This window comes from Microcaecilia unicolor, chromosome 11 (assembly GCF_901765095.1).
Source record: "Microcaecilia unicolor chromosome 11, aMicUni1.1, whole genome shotgun sequence".
NCBI lineage: Eukaryota > Metazoa > Chordata > Amphibia > Gymnophiona > Siphonopidae > Microcaecilia > Microcaecilia unicolor.
In genome coordinates, this window is record NC_044041.1 from 104803049 (window position 1) to 104823576 (window position 20528).

The 20528-nt window shown below is 44.0% G+C and overlaps 1 protein-coding gene across 1 annotated transcript in view; it reads left to right on the forward strand.

Annotated features, from left to right (window-relative positions):
* The window catches only part of MARCHF2 (membrane associated ring-CH-type finger 2), a 74216-nt gene that overhangs the window by 24663 nt on the left and 29025 nt on the right, over positions 1–20528 (forward strand). Inside the window, exons 2-3 of the mRNA XM_030219823.1 lie at positions 9104–9336; positions 16946–17141. Of these exons, the coding sequence (XP_030075683.1) occupies positions 9134–9336; positions 16946–17141 (399 nt within the window). The 5' untranslated portion in view covers positions 9104–9133. The remainder of the gene's footprint in view (positions 1–9103; positions 9337–16945; positions 17142–20528) is intronic.

Genomic DNA, 20528 nt, shown 5'->3' on the forward strand with positions numbered 1-20528 from the left:
ACAAAAGAAGACAACCAACCCTACAATAGTCCAACAGGAAAAACAGCAAACGTAGGGTAGTGCAATAGGCATTCCAGATAAAATTACAAAGAAAGGAATGAGTAGAGAGCCATCTTTATTAAGCATCAGTTCAGTCAAGGTCAGTCAAAGACAGACATACATAAAAATACAAAAATTCTAAAAATAGTTATTAACAAAAAACATGCAGAATAATTCTAAAAACAATTAGCAAAAGACAAGCAAATAATATCAATAAGACAAGCAAACCAGTTGTAAATATAAAATAACAAGATATAAACAATATGTATATATGTGAAAAGGTTATGAAAAAAAAAAAGCAAAAAGCATTCCAAATCATTTTTAAAAAGAAATGTATATAAGTATTGCCATACTGGGAGAGCCGAAGGTCCATCAAGCCCAGCATCCTGTTTCCAACAGTGGCCAATCCAGGTCACAAGTACCTGGCAAGATCCCAAAACAATACAATACATTTTATGCTGCTTATCCTAGAAATATGACAATCAAAACTTCACAAACAATGGCAACACTCCACTCTTATGTTTTGAAAAATACACAACAAACTGTGGATGGAGTAACAGTAGCCCAGTAGAGCAAATCACTTTTTTGATAAGGGGACGTCTCATAGTCACATGGGCACTTCATGGCATACTCTTAGCCCCCGGGGGCTGTCAATGATTATAAACTGTCACAAATGAGAGGGGGGCTAAGAGTATGCCACGAAGTGCCCATGTGACTTTATGAGACGTCCCCTTATCAAAAAAATGATTTTGCTCTACTGGGCTACTGTTACTCCATCCACAGTTTGTTGTGTATCCTAGAAATAAGCAGTGGATTTTCCCAAAGTCATTTTAATAATGGCTTATGGACTTTTCTTTTAGGAAGCTTTCCAAACCTTTTTTAAAATTACTACTTTGTAGCTTCATTGCGTGCCCCCTAGTCCTAGTATTTTTGGATAGAGTAAACAAGTGATTCTCGTCTACCCGTTCCATTCCACTGATTATTTTATAGACCTCTATCATATCTCCCCTCAGCCATCTCTTCTCCAAGCTGAAGAGCCCTAGCTTCTAGCCTCTCCTCATAGGGAGGTCATCCCATCCCCTTTATCATTTTCGTTGCCCTTCTCTGTACCTTTTCTAATTCTACTATATCTATTTTGAGATGCAGTGACCAGAATTGCACACAATATTCGAGGTGTGGTCGCACCATGGAGCGATACAAAGGTATTATAAAGTCCTCATTTTTGTTTTCCATTCCTTTCCTAATATTACCTACCATTCTATTTGCTTTCTTAGCCACCGCACACTGAGCAGAGATTTTCAACGTATCATCAACAATGACACCTAGATCCCTTTACTGGTTGGTGACTCCTAATGTGGAACCTTGTATTACATAGCTATAGTTTGGGTTTCTCTTTCCCACATGCATCACTTTGCACTTGCTTACATTAAACGTTATCTGCCATTTCGATGCCCAGTCTTCTAAAGTCCTCTTCTAATTTTTCACAATCCTCTTACGATTTAACAACTTTGAATAACTTTGTGTCGCCAGCAAATTAATTACCTCATTAGTTACTCCCATCTCTAGATCATTTATAAATATCTTAAAAGGCAACGGTCCCAGCACTGACCCCTGGGGAACCCCACTGTCTACCCTTCTCCTTTGAGAGTACTGACTCTCTGTTTTCTATCTTTTAACCAGTTTTTAATCCACAATAGGACATTACCTCCTATCCCATGACTCTCCAATTTCATCTAGAGTCTTTCATGAGTTACTTTGTCAAATACCTTTTGAAAATCCAGATACACAATATCGACCGGCTCACCTTTATCCACGTTTGTTCACTCCTTCAAAGAAATTTAATAGATTGGTGAGGCAAAATTTCCCTTCACTAAATCCATGTTGGCTTTGTCTTATTAATCCATGCTTTTGAATATGCTCTATAATATTGTTCTTTATAATAGTGTCTACCATTTTGCCTGGCACTGACGTCAGGCTCACTGGTCTATAATTTCACAGATCACCTCTGGAACCTTTTTTAAAAATCGGCGTTACATTGGCCACCCTCCAATCTTCCAGTAACATGCTTGATTTTAAAGATAAATTCAGTTCTATCAGTACCCTGGGATGAATACCATCTGGTCCAGGCAATTTGCTACTCTTCAGTTTGTCAAATTGCGCCATTACATCTTCCAGGTTTATAGAGATTTCATTCTGTTTCTCTGACTCATCAACTTTGATTATCTTTTATGGCATCAGTATCTCTACCAAATCTTCCTCAGTGAAGACCGATGCAAAGAATTGATTTAATCTCTCTGCTATGGCTTTGTCTTCCCTGAGTGCCCCTTTTACCCCTCGGTCATCTAGCGGTCCAACTGATTCTTTTGCTGGCTTCTTGCTTTTAATATACCTAAAATAAAATTTACTATGTGTTTTTGCCTGCTTCCGGTTGCAGGAGTACAACTGAAAGTATATTTAAGCAAAAATGTCCACAGGGAGGATTGTCAAAGGAATGTGAAACTAGTAAAAGTACCAAAAATGATTTGCACTGCAATCCAGAAACACATTGGAGTAGAAACACCAGTAAGTGAACACAAAGATGCTAACATCTGCTATATACACTGAGCAAATTACGTAATGCACAAAATGATAGCGTAAAACTCAGGTAGACTATAAGGAAACTGTAGTAAAGCTCATCAGCAGAAAGAGTGACAGCACAAGTGTCTGAACATGGATCTTAACCCACACTATAAAGAAACAGTAACGGGCTCAGCAGCACAAAGTGCGAAAGTAAGAGTGCAGAGAATATTGCAAATCTTATCCCACAGTATAGAGAAACAGCAACGAAGGTTTGGCTGCACGAAGAACAAAAGCTGAGGAATAGAATAATAGAAAACACTTCTTACATTTCAAAATGAAAACTAATTACCTCAATCTCTCTCTCTATTCGAAACATTGGCGTCTGAATAAGTCAGTGCAGGCTGCATATTTTATTTACTACATATTGTCTATATCTTATTGCTATTTTATTTTTACTACTGGTTTGCTTGTCTTATTGATATTATTTACTTGTCTTTAATACATAAAAATACAAAAATAAAAAGTGATTAACCAAAGACAAGTAGAATAATTCTAAAAACAATTATTAGCAAGTCTGTCTTTAGATGCTTATTGCAATTTATTTTTATGAGCCCTTAACTGAATTGATGCTTAATAAAGATGGCCCTCTGTGGATTCCTTTCTTTGTGATTTTATTTGGAAGGCCTATTGCACTACCCTACTTTTGCTGTTTTTCCTAAAATCTAAGTACACCACATCTAGTGCTATCTTTCGATCCAGCTCTCTGGTCACTGTTCTGTTTCAAAAGTGTTTTCATGAATTTACTTACCACAGAAGTCAGACTTACTGGCCTGTAGTTCTCAACCTCTTCCTTACTTCTGCTTTTGTGGAGAGGGAATACATCTGTCCTTCTCCAGTCCTCCGAGACCACTCCTGACTCGAGAGCATTGAAAAGATCCAGCAGATCTACCAGAACTTCCCTAAGTTCTATCAGTACCCTCAGATTTATGCCATCTGGCCTCATCACTTTGTCCTCCTTTACTTAGCCAGCTCCTCACAAACACAGTCTTCTGAAAATTGTTCAGGGTCTACCACACTTCCATTCCTGTTTTTGTTTGTCTTCTGCGGTCCTGCCCAGCCCTTTCTACTGTGAGCACAGAACAGAAATATTTGTTAAGCAATTCTGCCTTATCTTTATCAGCTTTTACATATTTCTCCTCTTCACCTTTGAGTTTCAGAACCAAGAGTAACCATACTGGGTCAGACCAATGGTCCATCTAGCCCTGTATTCTGTTTTCCAAACAGTGGCCAAACCAGTTCACAAGTACCTGGCAGAAACCCAAATCGTGGCAACACTTCATACTACAAATCCCAGGGCAAGCAATTGCTTCCCATGTCTGCCTCAATAGCAGACTATGGACTTTTCCTCCAGGAATGTGTCCAAACCTTTTTTAATCCCAGATACGCTAACCGCTGTTACCACATCCTCTGGCAAAGAGTTCCAGAGCTTAACTATTCGTTGAGTGAAAAAATATTTCCTCCTCTTTGTTTTAAAAGTATTTCCATGTAACTTCCTCGAGTGTCCCCTAGGCTTTGTACTTTTGGAACGAGTGAAAAATCGATTTACTACTTGTTGTACACCACTCAGGATTTTGTAGACCTCAATCATATCTCCCCCTCAGCCGCCTCTTTTCGAAGCTGAAGAGCCCTAGTCTCTTTAGCCTTTCCTCATACGAGAGGAGTTCAGTCCCATTTATCATTTTAATCGCTCTTCTTTGAACCTTTTCTAATTCCGCTATATCTTTTTTGAGGTACGGCGACCAGAACTGAATGCAGTACTCAAGGTGCGGATGTACCATGGAGCAATACAAAGGCATTATAGTATTTTCGGTCTTATTCACCATCCCTTTCCTAATAATTCCTAGCATCCTATTTGCTTTAATAAAGAAGGATAAAAGAGAATATGAAGAGAAACTTGCCACCGAAGCTAAAACACACTGAGCAGAAGGTTTCAGTGTATTATCTACAGCGATAGCCAGATCTTTTTCTTGAGCGCTGACCCCCAAGGTGGACCCTAGCATCAGGTAACTGTGATAGAGATTATTCTTTCCAATGTGCATCACCTTTCATTTGTCCACATTAAATTTCATGTGCCATTTGGACGCCCAGTCTTCCAATTTGCTAAGGTTTTTCAATATTTCAGAGTCCACATGTGTTTTAACAACCTTGAATAGTTTTGTAACATCTGCAAATTTGATCAACGCATTCATCATTCCGATTTCCATATCATTTATAAATATGTTAAATAGTACCGGTCCCAGTACAGATCCTTGTGGCACTCCACTGTCCTCCATTGAGAGAAATGACCATTTAACACTACCCTCAGTTTTTTGTCCAGTAACCAATTCCTAATCCACATCAGTCCCATGACTCTTCAATTTTCTCAGGAGTCTCTCATGAGGAACTTTATCAAAAGCTTTCTGAAAATCTAGATACACTACATCAACCAGCTCACCTTTATCCTCATGTTTATTCATGAGTTCAAAGAAATAAAGCAAATTGTTGAGGCAAGACTTCCCTTGGCTGCACCCATGCTGACTCTGTCCCATTAAACCATGTTTGTCTACATGTTCTATAATTTTATTCTTTATAATGGTTTCCACTATTTTGCCTGGCACCGACGTCAGGCTTACCAGTCTGTAATTTCCCGGATCACCCCTAGAACCCTTTTTTAAAAATCGGCGTCACATTGGCCACCCTCCAATCTTCAGGAACTATGGACAATTTTAACAACAAGTTACATATTACTAACAGCTTCGGTTCAGGTGATTTACTACTCTTTAAGTTGTCCATTTGGCTCAGTACATCTTCCAGATTCACTGAGATTTCTTTCAATTCCTCCGCATCATCACCCTTGAAAACCATTTCCGGTACAGGCAGATCTCTTACATCTTCTTCCGTAAAGATAGAAGCAAAGAATTCATTCAGTTTCTCTGCTACGGTGCTGTCCTCCCTGTGCACCCCTTTTGCTCCCACGGATTGCCTCACAGGCTTTCTGCTTCTGATGTACCTGAAAATGTTGTTACTGTGAGTTTTAGCTTCAGTGGCAAGTTTCTCTTCATATTCTCTTTTATCCTTCTTTATTAATGCTTCGCATCTGACTTGCCAGTGCTTATGTTGCTTCTTATTTTCTTCATTTGGGTCCTTTTTCCATTGTTTGAAGGGCAATCTTTTGTCTATAATGACCTCTTTTACTTCACCTTTTAACCATGCAGGCTGACATTTTCTCATCTTTCCACCTTTGCAAATACGTGGAATGCATCTGGACTGGGCTTCCAAGATGGTATTTTTGAATAATATCCATGCCTGATTTAGTGTCGTCCTACCCTTTTCAACCGATCCTTTTAGTTTCTGTTTAACCATTTTCCTAATTTTATTATAGTGCCCCTTCGCCCCCATTTTACTGTATTAACTCTTTTTTTTTTTCTTCCATTTGCTTTCCTGACTACTTTACCAGCTTTTCTTAGCTTTTCCAGATATTTTTGAGTGAAGGAGTAGCCTAATGGTTAGTTCAGTGGGCTTTGAGGCCAGTGACCTGGGTTCAGTTCCCACTGCAGCTCCTTGTGACCTTAACTCTCCATTGCATCAGGTACAAAAACAGAGATTTGTGAGCCCTCTAGGGACAGAGAAAGTACCTGCATATAAATTGTACAGCGCTGTGTGCATCAAGTAGCGCTGTAGATCTCTTGTAGTTTATGAAGGCTAACCTCTTTTTCCTTACCTTTTCAGCTGCTACTTTTGAGAAGCAAAATGACCTTCTTTTTCTCTTACCTTTATTTACTTTCCTTACAAAAAGGTTTGTTGCCCTTGCAATAACTCCTTTCAGTTTTGCACAAAGCTTTCCTACTCTTTCCAGATGTTCCCTTCCAGCTAACAATTCCTTGAGGTAATCCCCCATCTCAAAGTTAAGTTGTTTTTTTTTAAAGTCTAGAACCTTCACTTTTGAATGAACCCTCTCCACACCGGTCTTAATATTAAATCACACCATCTGATGCATCTGATTATCACTGGGTGCCAGATGATCACCCACTATAACATCAGAAACACTCCCTCCATTTGTTAAATGAAGGGTGTTGCTTTGGCTTGGGAGCGTAGACCATCGGTAGAGGTCTTAGCTTCATATTTTGTGACTAAGGTGGGGAAGTTGCAACCTACAGTGAGTGATGTTAACTCGAGGAAAACCTGACTGGAAAATTTGGTTGATTGTGAGCTGGATCAGCAGAGGCAGTTAGCTGGAGTACATTTTCCATGGTGTCAGTGGATAGTTTAAAGAAATTGATTGGGCAGACTTGTAAGGTTAACCTGGTACTGGATTTGGTTCGACCAAGTTGGTTAGCTTGTATGCTTTTAGGATTACTTCCACTCTTGTAATCTATGTTTAACCAAAGTTTAACTGAGAGTGTGGCGCCACGTGACTGGAAACATGCTGTTGTATACCCTGTGTTTAAAGAATAAATTTTTAGACCCTTTACAAGTTGAGCTCTTTAAACTGATTACTACCTTGCTTGTACTGATGAAACTAAAAGGTGGTTGTTCAGCAGTTGGTAGATTTTGTCGAGGATCACGGGTTGTTCCATCCTAGACGAGCCTCATTTCGTAAGGGTTATAGTACTGAGACAACTGTAGTTGCTTTGCTCAGTAAACTGAGAAGTCTGGATGCTGGAGATACTGTCTTGGTTATATCCTTAGACCTTGCTTCAGTATTTGATGTTATTGACCTGTCTTTGATGTTGTCCCGATTAAGGGCTATAGGGTTGACAGGGATAGTATGGAACTGGTTTTGGAGCTTTTTGCAAGATTGATCTTTTTTCAGTAATACGGGACTTAGACACCTCCTCCCCACGTGGTTTTGACTGTGGAGTACCCTAGGGGGTCATCTTTATTCCCAATTCTTTTTAATATCTTTCTCAGACCTTTGTTAGATTTGGTTGATCAGTTTAGAATTAGTCCTTGCGTTTATGCGGATGATATTTTACTGGTTGTGTGGGTTTCGTCCAAAACTGTTAATCTGGCTCCTATCCAATGTTGTTTGCAGGAAATTTGCCGTTGGTTAGAGAGAAACCGAATGGTGTTGAATATGAAAAAGACCATGGCTTGCTGGAGTACAGATAAATTAGAAAAGCCTGGTAAATCCATCCAGTTGTGTGGTGTTGCAGTTCCAGTGATTGATGAATTTAATTATTTAGGGGTCTGGGTAGATTATCGGTTGGATTTTACAGGTCTTATAAATAGACTTGTGGCTCAGGGATTTGTGATTTTGCGTAAATTGCGCGCAGTACAAGGGTATGTGGATGAGAAGGCTTTTCAGTGTCTGCGGTATGTTTTGTTTATGAGCCAGTTAAACTATTCAAATGCAATTTTGATTGGATTGCTTCAGTATAGCTTGAGAAAACTTAAAACCTTGCAAAATGTAGCGATTCATATTTTGAGTAGATCTAGTAATCAGGCACATGTGACTCCACTTTATGTTTAGTACCGCTGGTTGCCAGTGCAAGCTAGACGTCAATTTAAAATTTTGGTTTTGACGCACAAGGCATATCATGAGCAGTTACTGCTTCCTCTTGTGTCATTGCTAAAAATGTATATGGCCAATAGGGATTTATGCTCTTCAGAGTTCCATCATTTGATCATACCAGGAACTAAGGAGGCATGGCTGAGTGTCGTACATAAACTGGCTTTTTATGTGGTAGCCCCAGATCTTTGGAATAAAATACCTATAATGTTGCGGATAGAATGTTGCTTGCAGCTTTTTTTAAATGGATGTTCAAATTGTATTTGTTCTCACCGGCTTTCCCTAATATTAGTTAAGGACCTTATGATTCTTGTCTTTTAGGGTGCTTTTTGAATGCTTGTTCTGAGTGTTGTAGCCTTTCCTGTACCATTGTATTTCCTTTCTTTTAACTTTTTATTATAATGATTTTATTGTAAATCGTTTTGATATTTTATGTAGGGTGGTGTATAAAATGTAATAAACTATAAAACTAAGCTACAAACTGTAAGTCCGGTATGACTCCATGAGAAGTGCTGCCATGTAAGGCTCCTTTTAGCTTTTATGAATTCCCCTCCCCAAAATCAGATTAACGTTTTTCCCCAAAGCTTTGTTGACAAGTGCCCTTCCGTGCAATCTAGATCATACTCCACATAGCCTGGTATAGGAGTAAGGTTCATTACTGTCATGATATGTGTAAAAATAACCCATTTGGAAACACTGCCACCGAAAAAAGTCCTATAACATTGATGTTTGCTCTTCATTTTGTTCCTGTAATATGATACAGTGTACAACTGCATTCTTTATCACAGCAGTACACTGTCTTAACAGGCTGTTCTAACTGGGACCTATTAGATGAAGCTGCTGCTTCTACTGGTTGCCATTGACATTGTCAGGCTGTCCTGTTAGTAAGAGATGTCTTGCAATGGTTCTTCCTCACAGTTTTCTCCTTTTTCTGTTTTTTCTTTTAAATTACAGACCCATCATCATGACTCCGGGAGCTGGTGCATGAAGGGAAAGGCATTCCTGGTCGCCATGACAACAGGCGACTGCTGCCACCTTCCTGGTTCTCTATGCGACTGTACCGGGAACGCTACTCTCTTTAAGTCATTGGAGGAGTCAGACATCGGGCGGCCACAGTATGTCACACAAGTCACCGCCAAAGACGGCCGGCTCCTATCCACAGTAATCAAAGCCCTGGGGACACAGAGGTACAGAGTGATGGCACGGTACCAGCTGAATTGGGAGGATAAGCTTCTGGAGCCTTATGGTTATTTAATAGTAATTCTTTTTCTCTTTTCAGACCGAGGATTTTTCTGAAGCCACATAGTAAAGATTTATGACAATCCATAAAAGCCATATGGCCCCATCTTGTTTGTGCATTTTTCTGTTGCACTACAGCAGAGTATACTTGATATGAGACTTCAGCTTTGTTTTTGCCAAAGCTAAAGTCCCTCTGGTAGTCCTACTTGCTTCCATCCCCAATACACTGGGAGGCTATTTCATGTCTTGGCACCTCTCAAATTGCTGCTCAGTGTAATCTATTCAAATCTTCTATCATTCACTCTTGTTTGCGTCACCATAAAGTGCTTGCCTTTTTGCAAGGCCTGAATGTTTTCATTGCATTTGCCTACCTGCCCATGGGTATACCTGTTCGAGTGCATTGCTATGTCAGCTTGAGGTTTTCAGATTGGGAAAATGTTTTCTTTCAGACTAACCTTTGCAGGCCAATGTGTGTTTGGGGAGGAGGGGAGTTGTAGCATTTTATGTCCATTGTTTTTGGCATGATCCCTAAAGATTAACCCCTGTGAATGTTTTAGATCATGTAACTTTCTGCCAATCGCTTGCTGATTCTTCTTCCTATCAATTTAATGAGTTAATGCAAGTTTTCCAGACACCCAGTTGATAAATGGTTTTGTACAAAACTAGTGCAGATGGAGAAATTTTTCAGTACTTTGAGGAATCCTCTAAAATGATTATTGGCCTTCTGCTGTGGACCTCTTGGTCTTTTAAAAGAAAGTATAAAGAAAATCACTTAGAAAGGGGGTGATGGTGAATACGTTTTTCCTGTTACCCACATATCTTCATATCCAGAACAGAGTCTGTGACTGCAGGACTGTAGGTAGTTTTATGTTGAGTTCTGTTGAAAACCATCAGTGTGGAGCCACAGATTTTGATGCGAGTACTCACTAGAAAGAGAGTAGATTTCCTTGCCTCATTACTGCCCCATTTGGGCACTACCAAGGCGCCCCTCAGCATGCTGACGCCAAAGTAGCCATATCATCATGGTGTGCTTGTTTGGCAGTGCTTAGATTTCCTCATTACTCTTCATGTTAAGAGTTCTTTATTCCAGTAGTGTAATCTCAGGTGTGCCTGGGTGGGCAAGGACCCATCCACTTTGGGTTCAGGCCCACCCAGTGGCAGCACACATCCTCAGTGTAGCTGACAGGGATCCCCAAGCTCTACCAGCTGAAGATGTCCCCTGCTAGAATCCCCCAGGTCTTGTCAGCACCAGGGAAGTTGGTGGCATGATTCCATCTTTTGACACCTGCACCCCCCACACATGATCAATTTATGTGTATGAACTGAGCATACATTTGGGGGTGCAGGCGTTGGCAGATAGCTCACCAGTATTCACATGGCCCGGGGGATTCCAATGGAAGACATCTTCAGCTAGCAGGGCTTGGGGATCCCTGCCAGCCAAGGTGTATTTAACTCTTGGGATGGGGGGGGGGGGAATGCATGGGCTCACCCAATCTGCCCCTGGGCCCACCCAGAAGTTCACCTCTGGCTAAACTACTGCTGTATTCACAGTGAAGAGGAAATCAACTGCTTAACAGTTTTCACCAGTTTCTGAGAGAGAGAATAAATAGTAACAAAACAAAGAAGATAATATGAAGCCTTTTTTTATTGGTCTAACTTTTTAATACAGTTTTTTTTTAATGAGCTTTCGAAGGTTACCCTTCTTCAGATCAGAAATTTCAGAATTTCTTATCTGAAAAAGGGTTGTCTTCAAAATCCCATCAAAAAATGCATTGTTAGTCCAATAAAAAAAGGTTTCATGTTGTTTTCTTTTCTTTTTACCTTTAAAAGTGGACTAACACGACTACCCTACCACTTTACCCATGAGAGAGAGAAAAATGACAGAGATGGTGATGGAAGGAAAATAGGTGGAGGGGAGTTTCCTATATATAAATAAAAAAAAAAAAGAAAGACTTGGCTTGTTGAAGCATTTGTTAGGGTGGCTGGTCTCCTGTCCCCTGTTAGGCGTCTATGTTGTTAGTTAATCATTGAAGCTAAAGTGTGCTTTGGCCTCCATACCATGAAAGTTTGCCAGTCATTAACTTGGTCATGTCCATTTTTCTGTGTTATCCTTGTTTTTAGCAAACATCACAAAGAGCCCTTGATGTGTTCTTTTCAGTTTTTGTTCTCTGTCTCTGTTTTAATCTTCTGGCTAGTTGATTTTGTATTTTCCCCCCCACAAACTACCAGTACTGCTAAAAAAATTTTAATTCATTGTAAAAAAAAAAAAAAAAAAGTGGAACTTTTTATTGATTGCATTATTTTGAAATATATTCTCCCCTGAAGTCTTTCTTCAGGTGTTTGTGCTGTATTCCTCCTTTGAGTGTATCAGGGAGTCATCTCCCTGAGGTCTCCTTTCAGCTCTTCATGCTGTATTCCTGCTTTGGATGTCTCATGATATGACTTTTTCCTCTTCTGAGTTCCCCTTCAGTTGTTCATGCTGCATCCATACTTTGTGTCTTGGAGTGCTACAGTCAACTCTAGAAACCATACTACAGCTGTATACCTCACCAAGTGGCAAATTCCTGAGGACTCATTGGTTGTTTGACTGACCGAATGATGTAACATTGAGGGGATCCCACTGGGCCTATAGCAGCTCACAATTTTGAATGAGAATTCTCTTCCTACCTCGTTCTGGCTGGATAGGGCAGCTAGAGCATTAAATTTACCACTGGATCCTGTTCAGTTAGGAAGGAAACCTCTTACTAATGTAGTTACCTTTGTGACCTCTAATAGTTTAAATCTCAGAAGTACATAAGTATTGCTGTTAGACTTTCTGCCCACATTCGCCACGAATTAATATGTTACAAGAAATTCTACCCAGTTCTCCAGCAATTAATATGTTGGAAGAAATGAGTTATTTTGGGGAAAATAGCTCTAGAGCAACTCGCCACTGCTTAGAATTTAAGAGCAGGTGCTGTATTTATATTGATTTCTCCACCAATCACCAAAGGTGATAATTGCAATAAATTAAATAAATTAAGTATATATATATTCAGAACACAAAGAGACCATATTTTTAGCTTCAAAAAGATTGATTTAATTTACAATTGCACACAAGAGGTAGGTTTTAAAAGGGATCTTTACAGGTAATCTGTGCTTAAAATAGAACAAAGTAGCAGGTAGATCAAAAGTTGTTACTCACAAGTCCTTGTTACACAGTATGAACAGCATTAGGTAAGCACATGTTTTAGGCGCAAGGCTTCAGCGGAGCGGACCCCAAAGAGAGCAGCAGTTTCCAAGAGAGGCAGGTTTCCAGAGGAGCAGGTCCCAAGAGAGGCAGGTTCCAAGAGCGGCAGGTCCCAAGAGGAGCAGGTTCCAAGAGAGAGAGCTGGGCTGTTTCCAGGCCTTTTATAATGTTAGCAGAGAAGCATGGTGTGTGCATGTCTTGGATATTTTGCAAGGCATTATGGTTAATGTAGTCTCATGTCTGCACACGACCCCTGAGTTGGTCCATGTCTTATGACATCACGGTCTGGATTTTGCTGGCAAATGTCTTTTGATGTCCTGTTCAGTCTCTGGGGCAGATACACATTCCTTTCTGCACATGTCTGGAAGCTGATGGGAGGGGCAGGTATACCTTTGACAAGCAAATGTCCTGTTTATGCTTCCTTTGTTTTATTCAGGTGCCCACCTTAGTCCATCTTTTGTTAGGTGGGAGGACAGAGGAATAGAGTCAATTTAAAACTTTAAAGCAGTCTTAAGTCTTTTGTTTGAGGAATGAGAAAAGGCAAGGTGAGGCCCCAAAGGGGGAGGAAAGAGGGCTTTTGGAATGAGCCTATTTTCTCTGCTGCAGTGTCAAATATATATTTTTAAAAGATACACAAATATATTGCTGTATATATATCCAGCAAATATGCTACATATTTCAGTAATAAACTGATACCGTTACATTGCCACACTGGGACAGAAAAAAGGTCCATCGAGCCTAGCATCCTGTTTCCAACTGTGTCTTTTCTCTGTGAGAGAGTTAGAAACACAGAAACATGATGGCAAATAAGAGCCAAATGGCCCATCCAGTCAACCCATCCACAGCAATCACTATTTTCTCCTCTCCCTAAAAGATCCCACGTGCCTGTCCCACACTTTTTTAAATTCAGACACAGTCCTCGTCTCCACCACGCCCACCGGGAGGCAATTCCATGCATCCACCACCTTTTCTGTCAAAAAGTATTTCCTTAGATTACTCCTTGAGCCTATAATCTCTTAACATTTTCCTTCATTTGAAAGAGGTTCACCTCCTGTACATTAATGCGACAGAGGTATTTAAACATCTCTATCATATCCTCTTTCTCCGTCCTTTCTTCCAGTGTATATATTGAGAGTCTTAAGTCTGTCCCCATACGGTTTGTGACAGAGACCACTGATCAGTTTTGTAGCCACCCTCTGGACCCACTCCATTCAGTTTATATCTTTTTGTAGGTGTGTTCTCTAGATTTGCACACAGTATTCTAAATGGGTCCTCACCGGAGAGTTATGCAGGGACACTATAACCTCTTTTTTTTCTGCTGGCCATTCCTCTCCCTATGCACCCAAACATTCTTCTGGCTTTGATAGTCTCCTTTTCTACCTGTTTGGCCACCTTGAGATCATCAGACACAATTACCCCAAGTTTCTCTTCTTTTGTACACAAAAGTACTTCACCTCCTATACTATACATTTCCCTTGGAGTTTTTTGCAACCTAACAGGCAGATGATCAAACCCTGGCGCTATTTTAGATAGCGCTCTGGAAATACCGCTCTTCCAACGCTGTAGTAGCACGGTGTTGCACTATGGCATGATCAGAAGTTAATGTATGCAGATATATGCAGCAGTGTAGCAGTGCTTCAGCATAGTTAATTGAAGCTAAGTAGCCAGGACGCATGCACACTAATCAGACGCGCCAGGCTACAGTTGAGGACGTCCAAAATGTGGATGTTTGTGAGAAGGACATCCATGCCTGCCATGCCTCCAACACCTGCTTTATTTATTTATTTGGATTTTGGATCACAAGTAGCAGCAGTGGGATTTGAACCGGCCACCTGTGGATTGCAAGACCAGTGCTCTAACCACTAGACCACTCTGCCACTCCTACACTCTACTCCACTCCCTTGAAATTTGGCCATCCCTGTGGGGGGCAGTTGAGGACGTCCAAAATGTTTGAAAGAAGGACATCCATGCCTTCATTATGCCTCTGCTGACACACACATACCTCCCCCCCCCCCCAGGGGCCTGCAAACTGCCCCCCCCCCACCACCACAGGGATGGCCAAATTTCAAGGGAGTGGAGGAGTGGCAGAGTGACCTAGTGGTTAGAGCACTGGTCTTGCAATCCAGAGGTGGCCGGTTCAAATCCCACTGCTGCTACTTGTGATCCAAAATCCAAATAAATAAAACGAGTGTAGGAAGCATAGCAAAGGCATGGATGTCCTTCTCAAAGGGACATCCATATTTTGGACGTCCTCAACTGCCGTCGCAGGGATGGAGGCATAGCGAAGAATATACTCTTTAAAAAAAAAAAAAAAAAGACTGAAGTTTTTTTTTTTTTTTGGGGGGGGGGGGTGGGACCTGCACTACAAGAACGCCAGCTAGGACCTGGTGTTATTCTGCGGCGCTGTTTTCCAGCATAGCGGTGTTCAACACCTCTGTTCATGAGGCGCTAGCTTTCGATCATCTAGGAGGAACGCAAAATGACCTTATTTACATGAGATTGACTACATTTAAATGTCATGTGCACAAGTGCCTGGCATGCTTGCAGTTTATGGCAGTAACCACGTTGATCATCCCACATTGTTAAAAGTGTGCACAAAAACGGCGCTAATGGACTTGCGCGCACGCGTTGACTTTTGATCATCCCCCTGTGAGTGTATGACCCGCATTTTTTAGCATTGAATCTGAGTTGCCAATTGCTGGACCATTTCTTCGCCTCCAGGATTTCCACACTATTACAGAGTTTGGTATCATGTGCAAAAAGACAAAACTTACCAGACAGTCCTTCCACAATATCACTCACAAAGATGTTAAAAAGAGCCAGCCCAAGGACCGATCTGTGTGGTACACCACTGATAACATCCTTTTCCTCAGCGCAAACTCCATTTACCACTACCCTCTGTCTCCTTCCACTTAACCAGTTTTTAACGCAGTCAGTGACTTTGGGACCCAAACCGAGGGCACTCAGTTTATTTATCAGTTGCCTGGGTGGAACCGTGTCAAAGGCTTTGCTAAAATCCAAGTACACCACATATAGCGCTCCTCCTATAGCCAACTATTTGGTCACCCAGTCAAAGAAATCAGTCAAATTTGTCTGGCAAGACCTGCCTCTAGTGAAGCCATGCTGCCTCGGGTCCTGCAGTCCATTTGATTCTAGAAGCCTCACAATCCTCCGCTTTAAAAATGTTTCCATTAGTTTACTCACCACCGAGGTCAGACTAACAGATCTGTAATTCCCAACCTCCTCCTTACTTCTGCTCTTGTGCAGAGGGACCATATTCACTCTTCTCCAGTCCTCCGAGACCACTCCAGACTCTAAGGAAGCAAGTTGTTCATAAGAGCCAAGGGGTTATTTGAGACAGAGAGTAAAACTGGAATGGAAAAGTAGTGTAGTGAGCTGAGAGCCAGGGGAGCCAATAATCATATTCCTTTTCTTCCACTGATACTCTTTGTGACCTTCAGCAAGTCACTTACCCCCACCCTGTTACCCCAGGTACAAAACTTAGATTGAAAAACCTGTTAAGCAGGGAACTACTTGCTGTATCTGTATGTCCTAATCCAGTGCCTAGTGATCTATATTTCCTAAACTCTAATCTTCTAACTGCCCTATCCAGCCACAGGTGATTCATTCAAAATTGTGAGCTGCTATAGGCCTAGTGGGATCCCCTCAATGTTACATCACTTGGCTAGCCAAACAACCAATAAGTTCTCAGGAATTTGCCACTTGCTGTAGTATGGTTTCTAGAGTTGACTAGCACTCCAAAACACAAAGTATGCATACAGCATGAACAACTGAAGGGGGAACTTAGAAGAGGAAAAGTCATACCCTGAGACATCCAAAGCAGGAATACAGCATGAAGAGCTGAAAGGAGACATCAGGGAGATGACAGCAGTACCCTGGGGCTGAAAACTGCCCTCTGCTCAACAACTAAGTATTGCTGCCAAGTTTCATAAGCCTAGTTTTAGACTTGGGAGAAGTGGACATTCCCAGGGGAAGTTTTTTGGGGGGGATGTACCCACTAGGATTTGACTTTCACATGCTCATGAATATTTTCTTATATAGAGCCTGCCTGTGCTTGATAGAGGTGCAAAGTCTACAGGTACAAAAGGTCTCTTGAAATTTGTAGAAGTGAATTTTGAAAGAGAAATTATGCAAGACCAAAACCAAACTTGAACTTCAAATTATCTTGTCTTAGAGACTATGAATGTCTTTCTGTGAGATTAGAGGCCCTTGTGATATCTTGGTTCTAGCTTTATGGAAGTATGCTTGAAACAGAGTGCATGTTCACCTCTCCCTTAAATAAGGTGCATTATTTTCTGCTTGTCTAGTGATGGTCCCATCTGTCGGATCTGCCATGAGGGTGGTGGCGGTGAAGGACTGCTATCTCCATGTGACTGTACTGGGACACTGGGGACCGTGCACAAAAGTTGCCTTGAGAAGTGGCTGTCATCCTCCAACACAAGCTACTGTGAGCTCTGCCATACGGAGTTCATTGTGGAGCGGAAGCCAAGGCCTTTGACAGAGGTAGCTTCTGTTTCTAGTTCTGAATATGCTCTGAGACTTTGCTTGCAGAAAGCTTTTCCCTCCCTTTTTATGCTCTGCTGGCTTGCCTAAGATCCAGCCTGCGTTTCATCAAAGGAACTGAATCTTAATAGGAGACTTGATGGTATCCATCGTATGGGCTGGCAGTATAACACTAAGGTGGAGGGAATGGCCACATAAGAGGATAGAAGCAGAAGGCATGATAGTGGGAATAGCAGTGTAGGGGATGGAGTGGGATTGCAGTATAGTATAAGAGCTGGGCTAGCCACGTAGAAGAGGGAGTACATTGATAGAGGTTGAAAGGAGAAGGTGTGATGATGGTAATAGGCTGAAGATGGTGATAGGCTGAAGAACATGGAAGTGCCATAGCAGTAGAGTAGAAGTAGAGGACATAATGGTAGGTGAGGAGGCTGATGGTGGCATTCTGGGAGGTGTGGATACAGTTATTGGTGTATAGGGATATTAACCTGGAAGTCTTTTGCTTACACAGAATAGTCCATTAGATAGAGATTCTTCTCTTCACCTCTTTTCTCCGAAGACAAGCAGGCTGCTTGTTCTCACGACTGGGTGATGTCCGCGGCAGCCCCCACCAACCGGAAGAAGCTCCGCCGGCGGTCCGCACGCAGGGCACGCCCACCGCGCATGCGCGGCCGTCTTCCCGCCCGTGCACGACCGTTCCCGCCAGTCTTTTCTTTTCCGCGCTGGAGAGAGTCGTGCGTCGCCGCTCTCTCTTAGCCCCGGAAAACCGTCGCGTTGTCCGCGAATTCGCTAATTTTCTGTTTTTTGTTGCCGCGCGCTTCAAACCTTTTTTCCTTTTCTCAAAAGAAAAAAAAAAAGGAAGAGAACGCGCTGATTTTTCCCTCGTTTTCTAGCGAGGGCGTCGCGTTGCGGCCTTGTAGCCGCGCGGTCGCTTTATTTTTCGAGGTGTGATTTACCGCCACCATCGACGACTTTGACTTCGCCGACGCGATTTTTCCGTCGATGTCCTCGAAGGTCCCGAGTGGATTTAAGAAGTGTGGTCGGTGCGGCCGGCCTATCTCGCAGACCGACACCCACGCTTGGTGCCTCGGGCCGGAGCACAATATCAAGTCGTGTTCTTTGTGTCTTGGTCTCCGGAAACGGACTCAGGTTGCGAGGCAAGTTCTTCGGGACCGTCTTTTTGGAACTTGCGCCGGCCCCTCAACGTCGACCTCAACGGCATCGGTATCGACGGCCGGTTCTTCGGTACCGGTATAGGTGCCCGCGAAATCGGCACCAATGGCATCGACCCCAGGAGTACAGGTCCCGTCGGCCCGCCGGTCCTCCGGTGACGGTAGGGGTGAGAGGCCGCGTGGGCAATCAGCCCCGGTCACTCCCTCTGCTCATGGCCCTCGGGACCGAACCCTGTCCGACCCGGCCCCTCGAGACCGAGGGGGATCGACCTCCTCCTCCTCCGTTCCACCTGGTGCCGATGACGGGCACCGCAAAAAACAGAAGAAGCACCATCATCGGTCCCCATCGGTGCGCCCGGCCCTCGGTGCCGGAGAGGAGTCGACGCCGAAGCGTCCGCGTCGAGAGGAAAGGTCCCCCTCGGTGGTGGAGGTACCGACACGTCAGGGTCCCAGCACTGCGGTGCAGTCTCCTGGACCCGAACAGCTTCCGGCACCGACACCTCTACCGGCCCCCCCGTCTTTTCCGACAGCGGGCCTGGACGAGTGCCTCCGAGCCATCCTTCCGGGGATCCTGGAAGGGCTGATGCGCCAGGCTGTGCCGGCCCCCGGCGCCGTTGACTGTGGCGCCGGCGAGCTCTAGCCCGGTGCCGAGGCCTTCGACACCGCCACCGCTTGCGGCGCCGGTCTCGACCGCCACGCAGGTGGAGTCCCCGTCGACGTCGATAGAGGGAGCTTCGTCCCCGCCGGCGCGGGAGTCCACCGCTCGACGACACCGAGGCCTCGGTGCCTCGACGTCGAGCCGGGCCCGGTTGAGGACTCAGCTGCATGAGCTTATGTCCGATACCGAGGAAGAGGCCTCGTGGGGGGAAGAGGAGGACCCCAGATATTTCTCCTCAGAGGAGTCTGTGGGCCTTCCCTCTGACCCCACGCCTTCACCAGAGAGAAAGCTCTCGCCTCCTGAGAGCCTCTCCTTTGCCTCCTTTGTTAGGGACATGTCTATATGCATTCCCTTCCCCGTGGTCTCTGTGGATGAGCCGAGGGCTGAGATGCTCGAGATCCTCGACTATCCATCACCACCTAGAGAGTCCTCCACGGTACCGTTGCACAATGTCCTTAAGGAGACACTGCTTCGGAACTGGATGCGACCATTATCTAATCCCACCATCCCCAAGAAAGCAGAGTCCCAGTATAGAATCCACTCGGACCCAGAGTTAATGCGGCCCCAATTGCCTCATGACTCGGCGGTCGTGGATTCTGCTCTCAAGAGGGCACGGAGTTCGAGGGATACCGCCTCGGCGCCCCCGGGGCGGGAGTCTCGCACTCTGGACTCGTTTGGGAGGAAGGCCTACCAATCTTCCATGCTCATGACCCGCATCCAGTCTTACCAGCTCTACACGAGCATCCACATGCGGAACAATGTGAAGCAACTGGCGGACCTGGTCGACAAGCTCCCGCCGGAGAAGTCCAGGCCTTATCAGGAGGTGGTCAGGCAGCTGAAGGCGTGCAGAAAGTTCCTGTCCAGGGGTATCTATGACACCTGTGACGTGGCATCTCGTGCTGCGGCCCAAGGTATAGTGATGCGCAGGCTCTCATGGCTGCGTGCCTCTGACCTGGACACCGCACCCAGCAGAGACTGGCCGACGTCCCTTGCCGGGGGGATGATATTTTTGGTGAGAAGGTCGAGCAGCTGGTGGACCAACTGCATCAGCGGGAAACCGCCGTCGACAAACTCTCCCACCGGGCGCCTTCAGCACCCACCTCAGCAGGTGGACGTTTTTCCCGGGCCCGGCAGGCTGCGCCCTATTCTTTTGCCAAGCGTAGGTACACCCAGCCGGCCCGAAGGCCTCGTCAGGCACAGGGACAGCCCCAGCGCGCTCGTTCTCGTCAACAGCGTGCACCTAAGCAGCCCCCTGCGCCTCCACAGCAAAAGCCGGGGACGGGCTTTTGACTGGATCCACGGGAACATAGCCGCCCTCAAAGTGTCCGTACCGGACGATCTGCCGGTCGGAGGGAGGTTAAAATTTTTTCACCAAATGTGGCCTCTCATAACCTCCGACCAGTGGGTTCTCCAAATAGTGCGGTGCGGATACGCCCTGAATTTGGCCTCCATGCCACCAAATTGTCCTCCGGGAGCTCGATCCTTCAGCTCCCATCACAAGCAGGTACTTGCAGAGGAACTCTCCGCCCTTCTCAGCGCCAATGCGGTCGAGCCCGTACC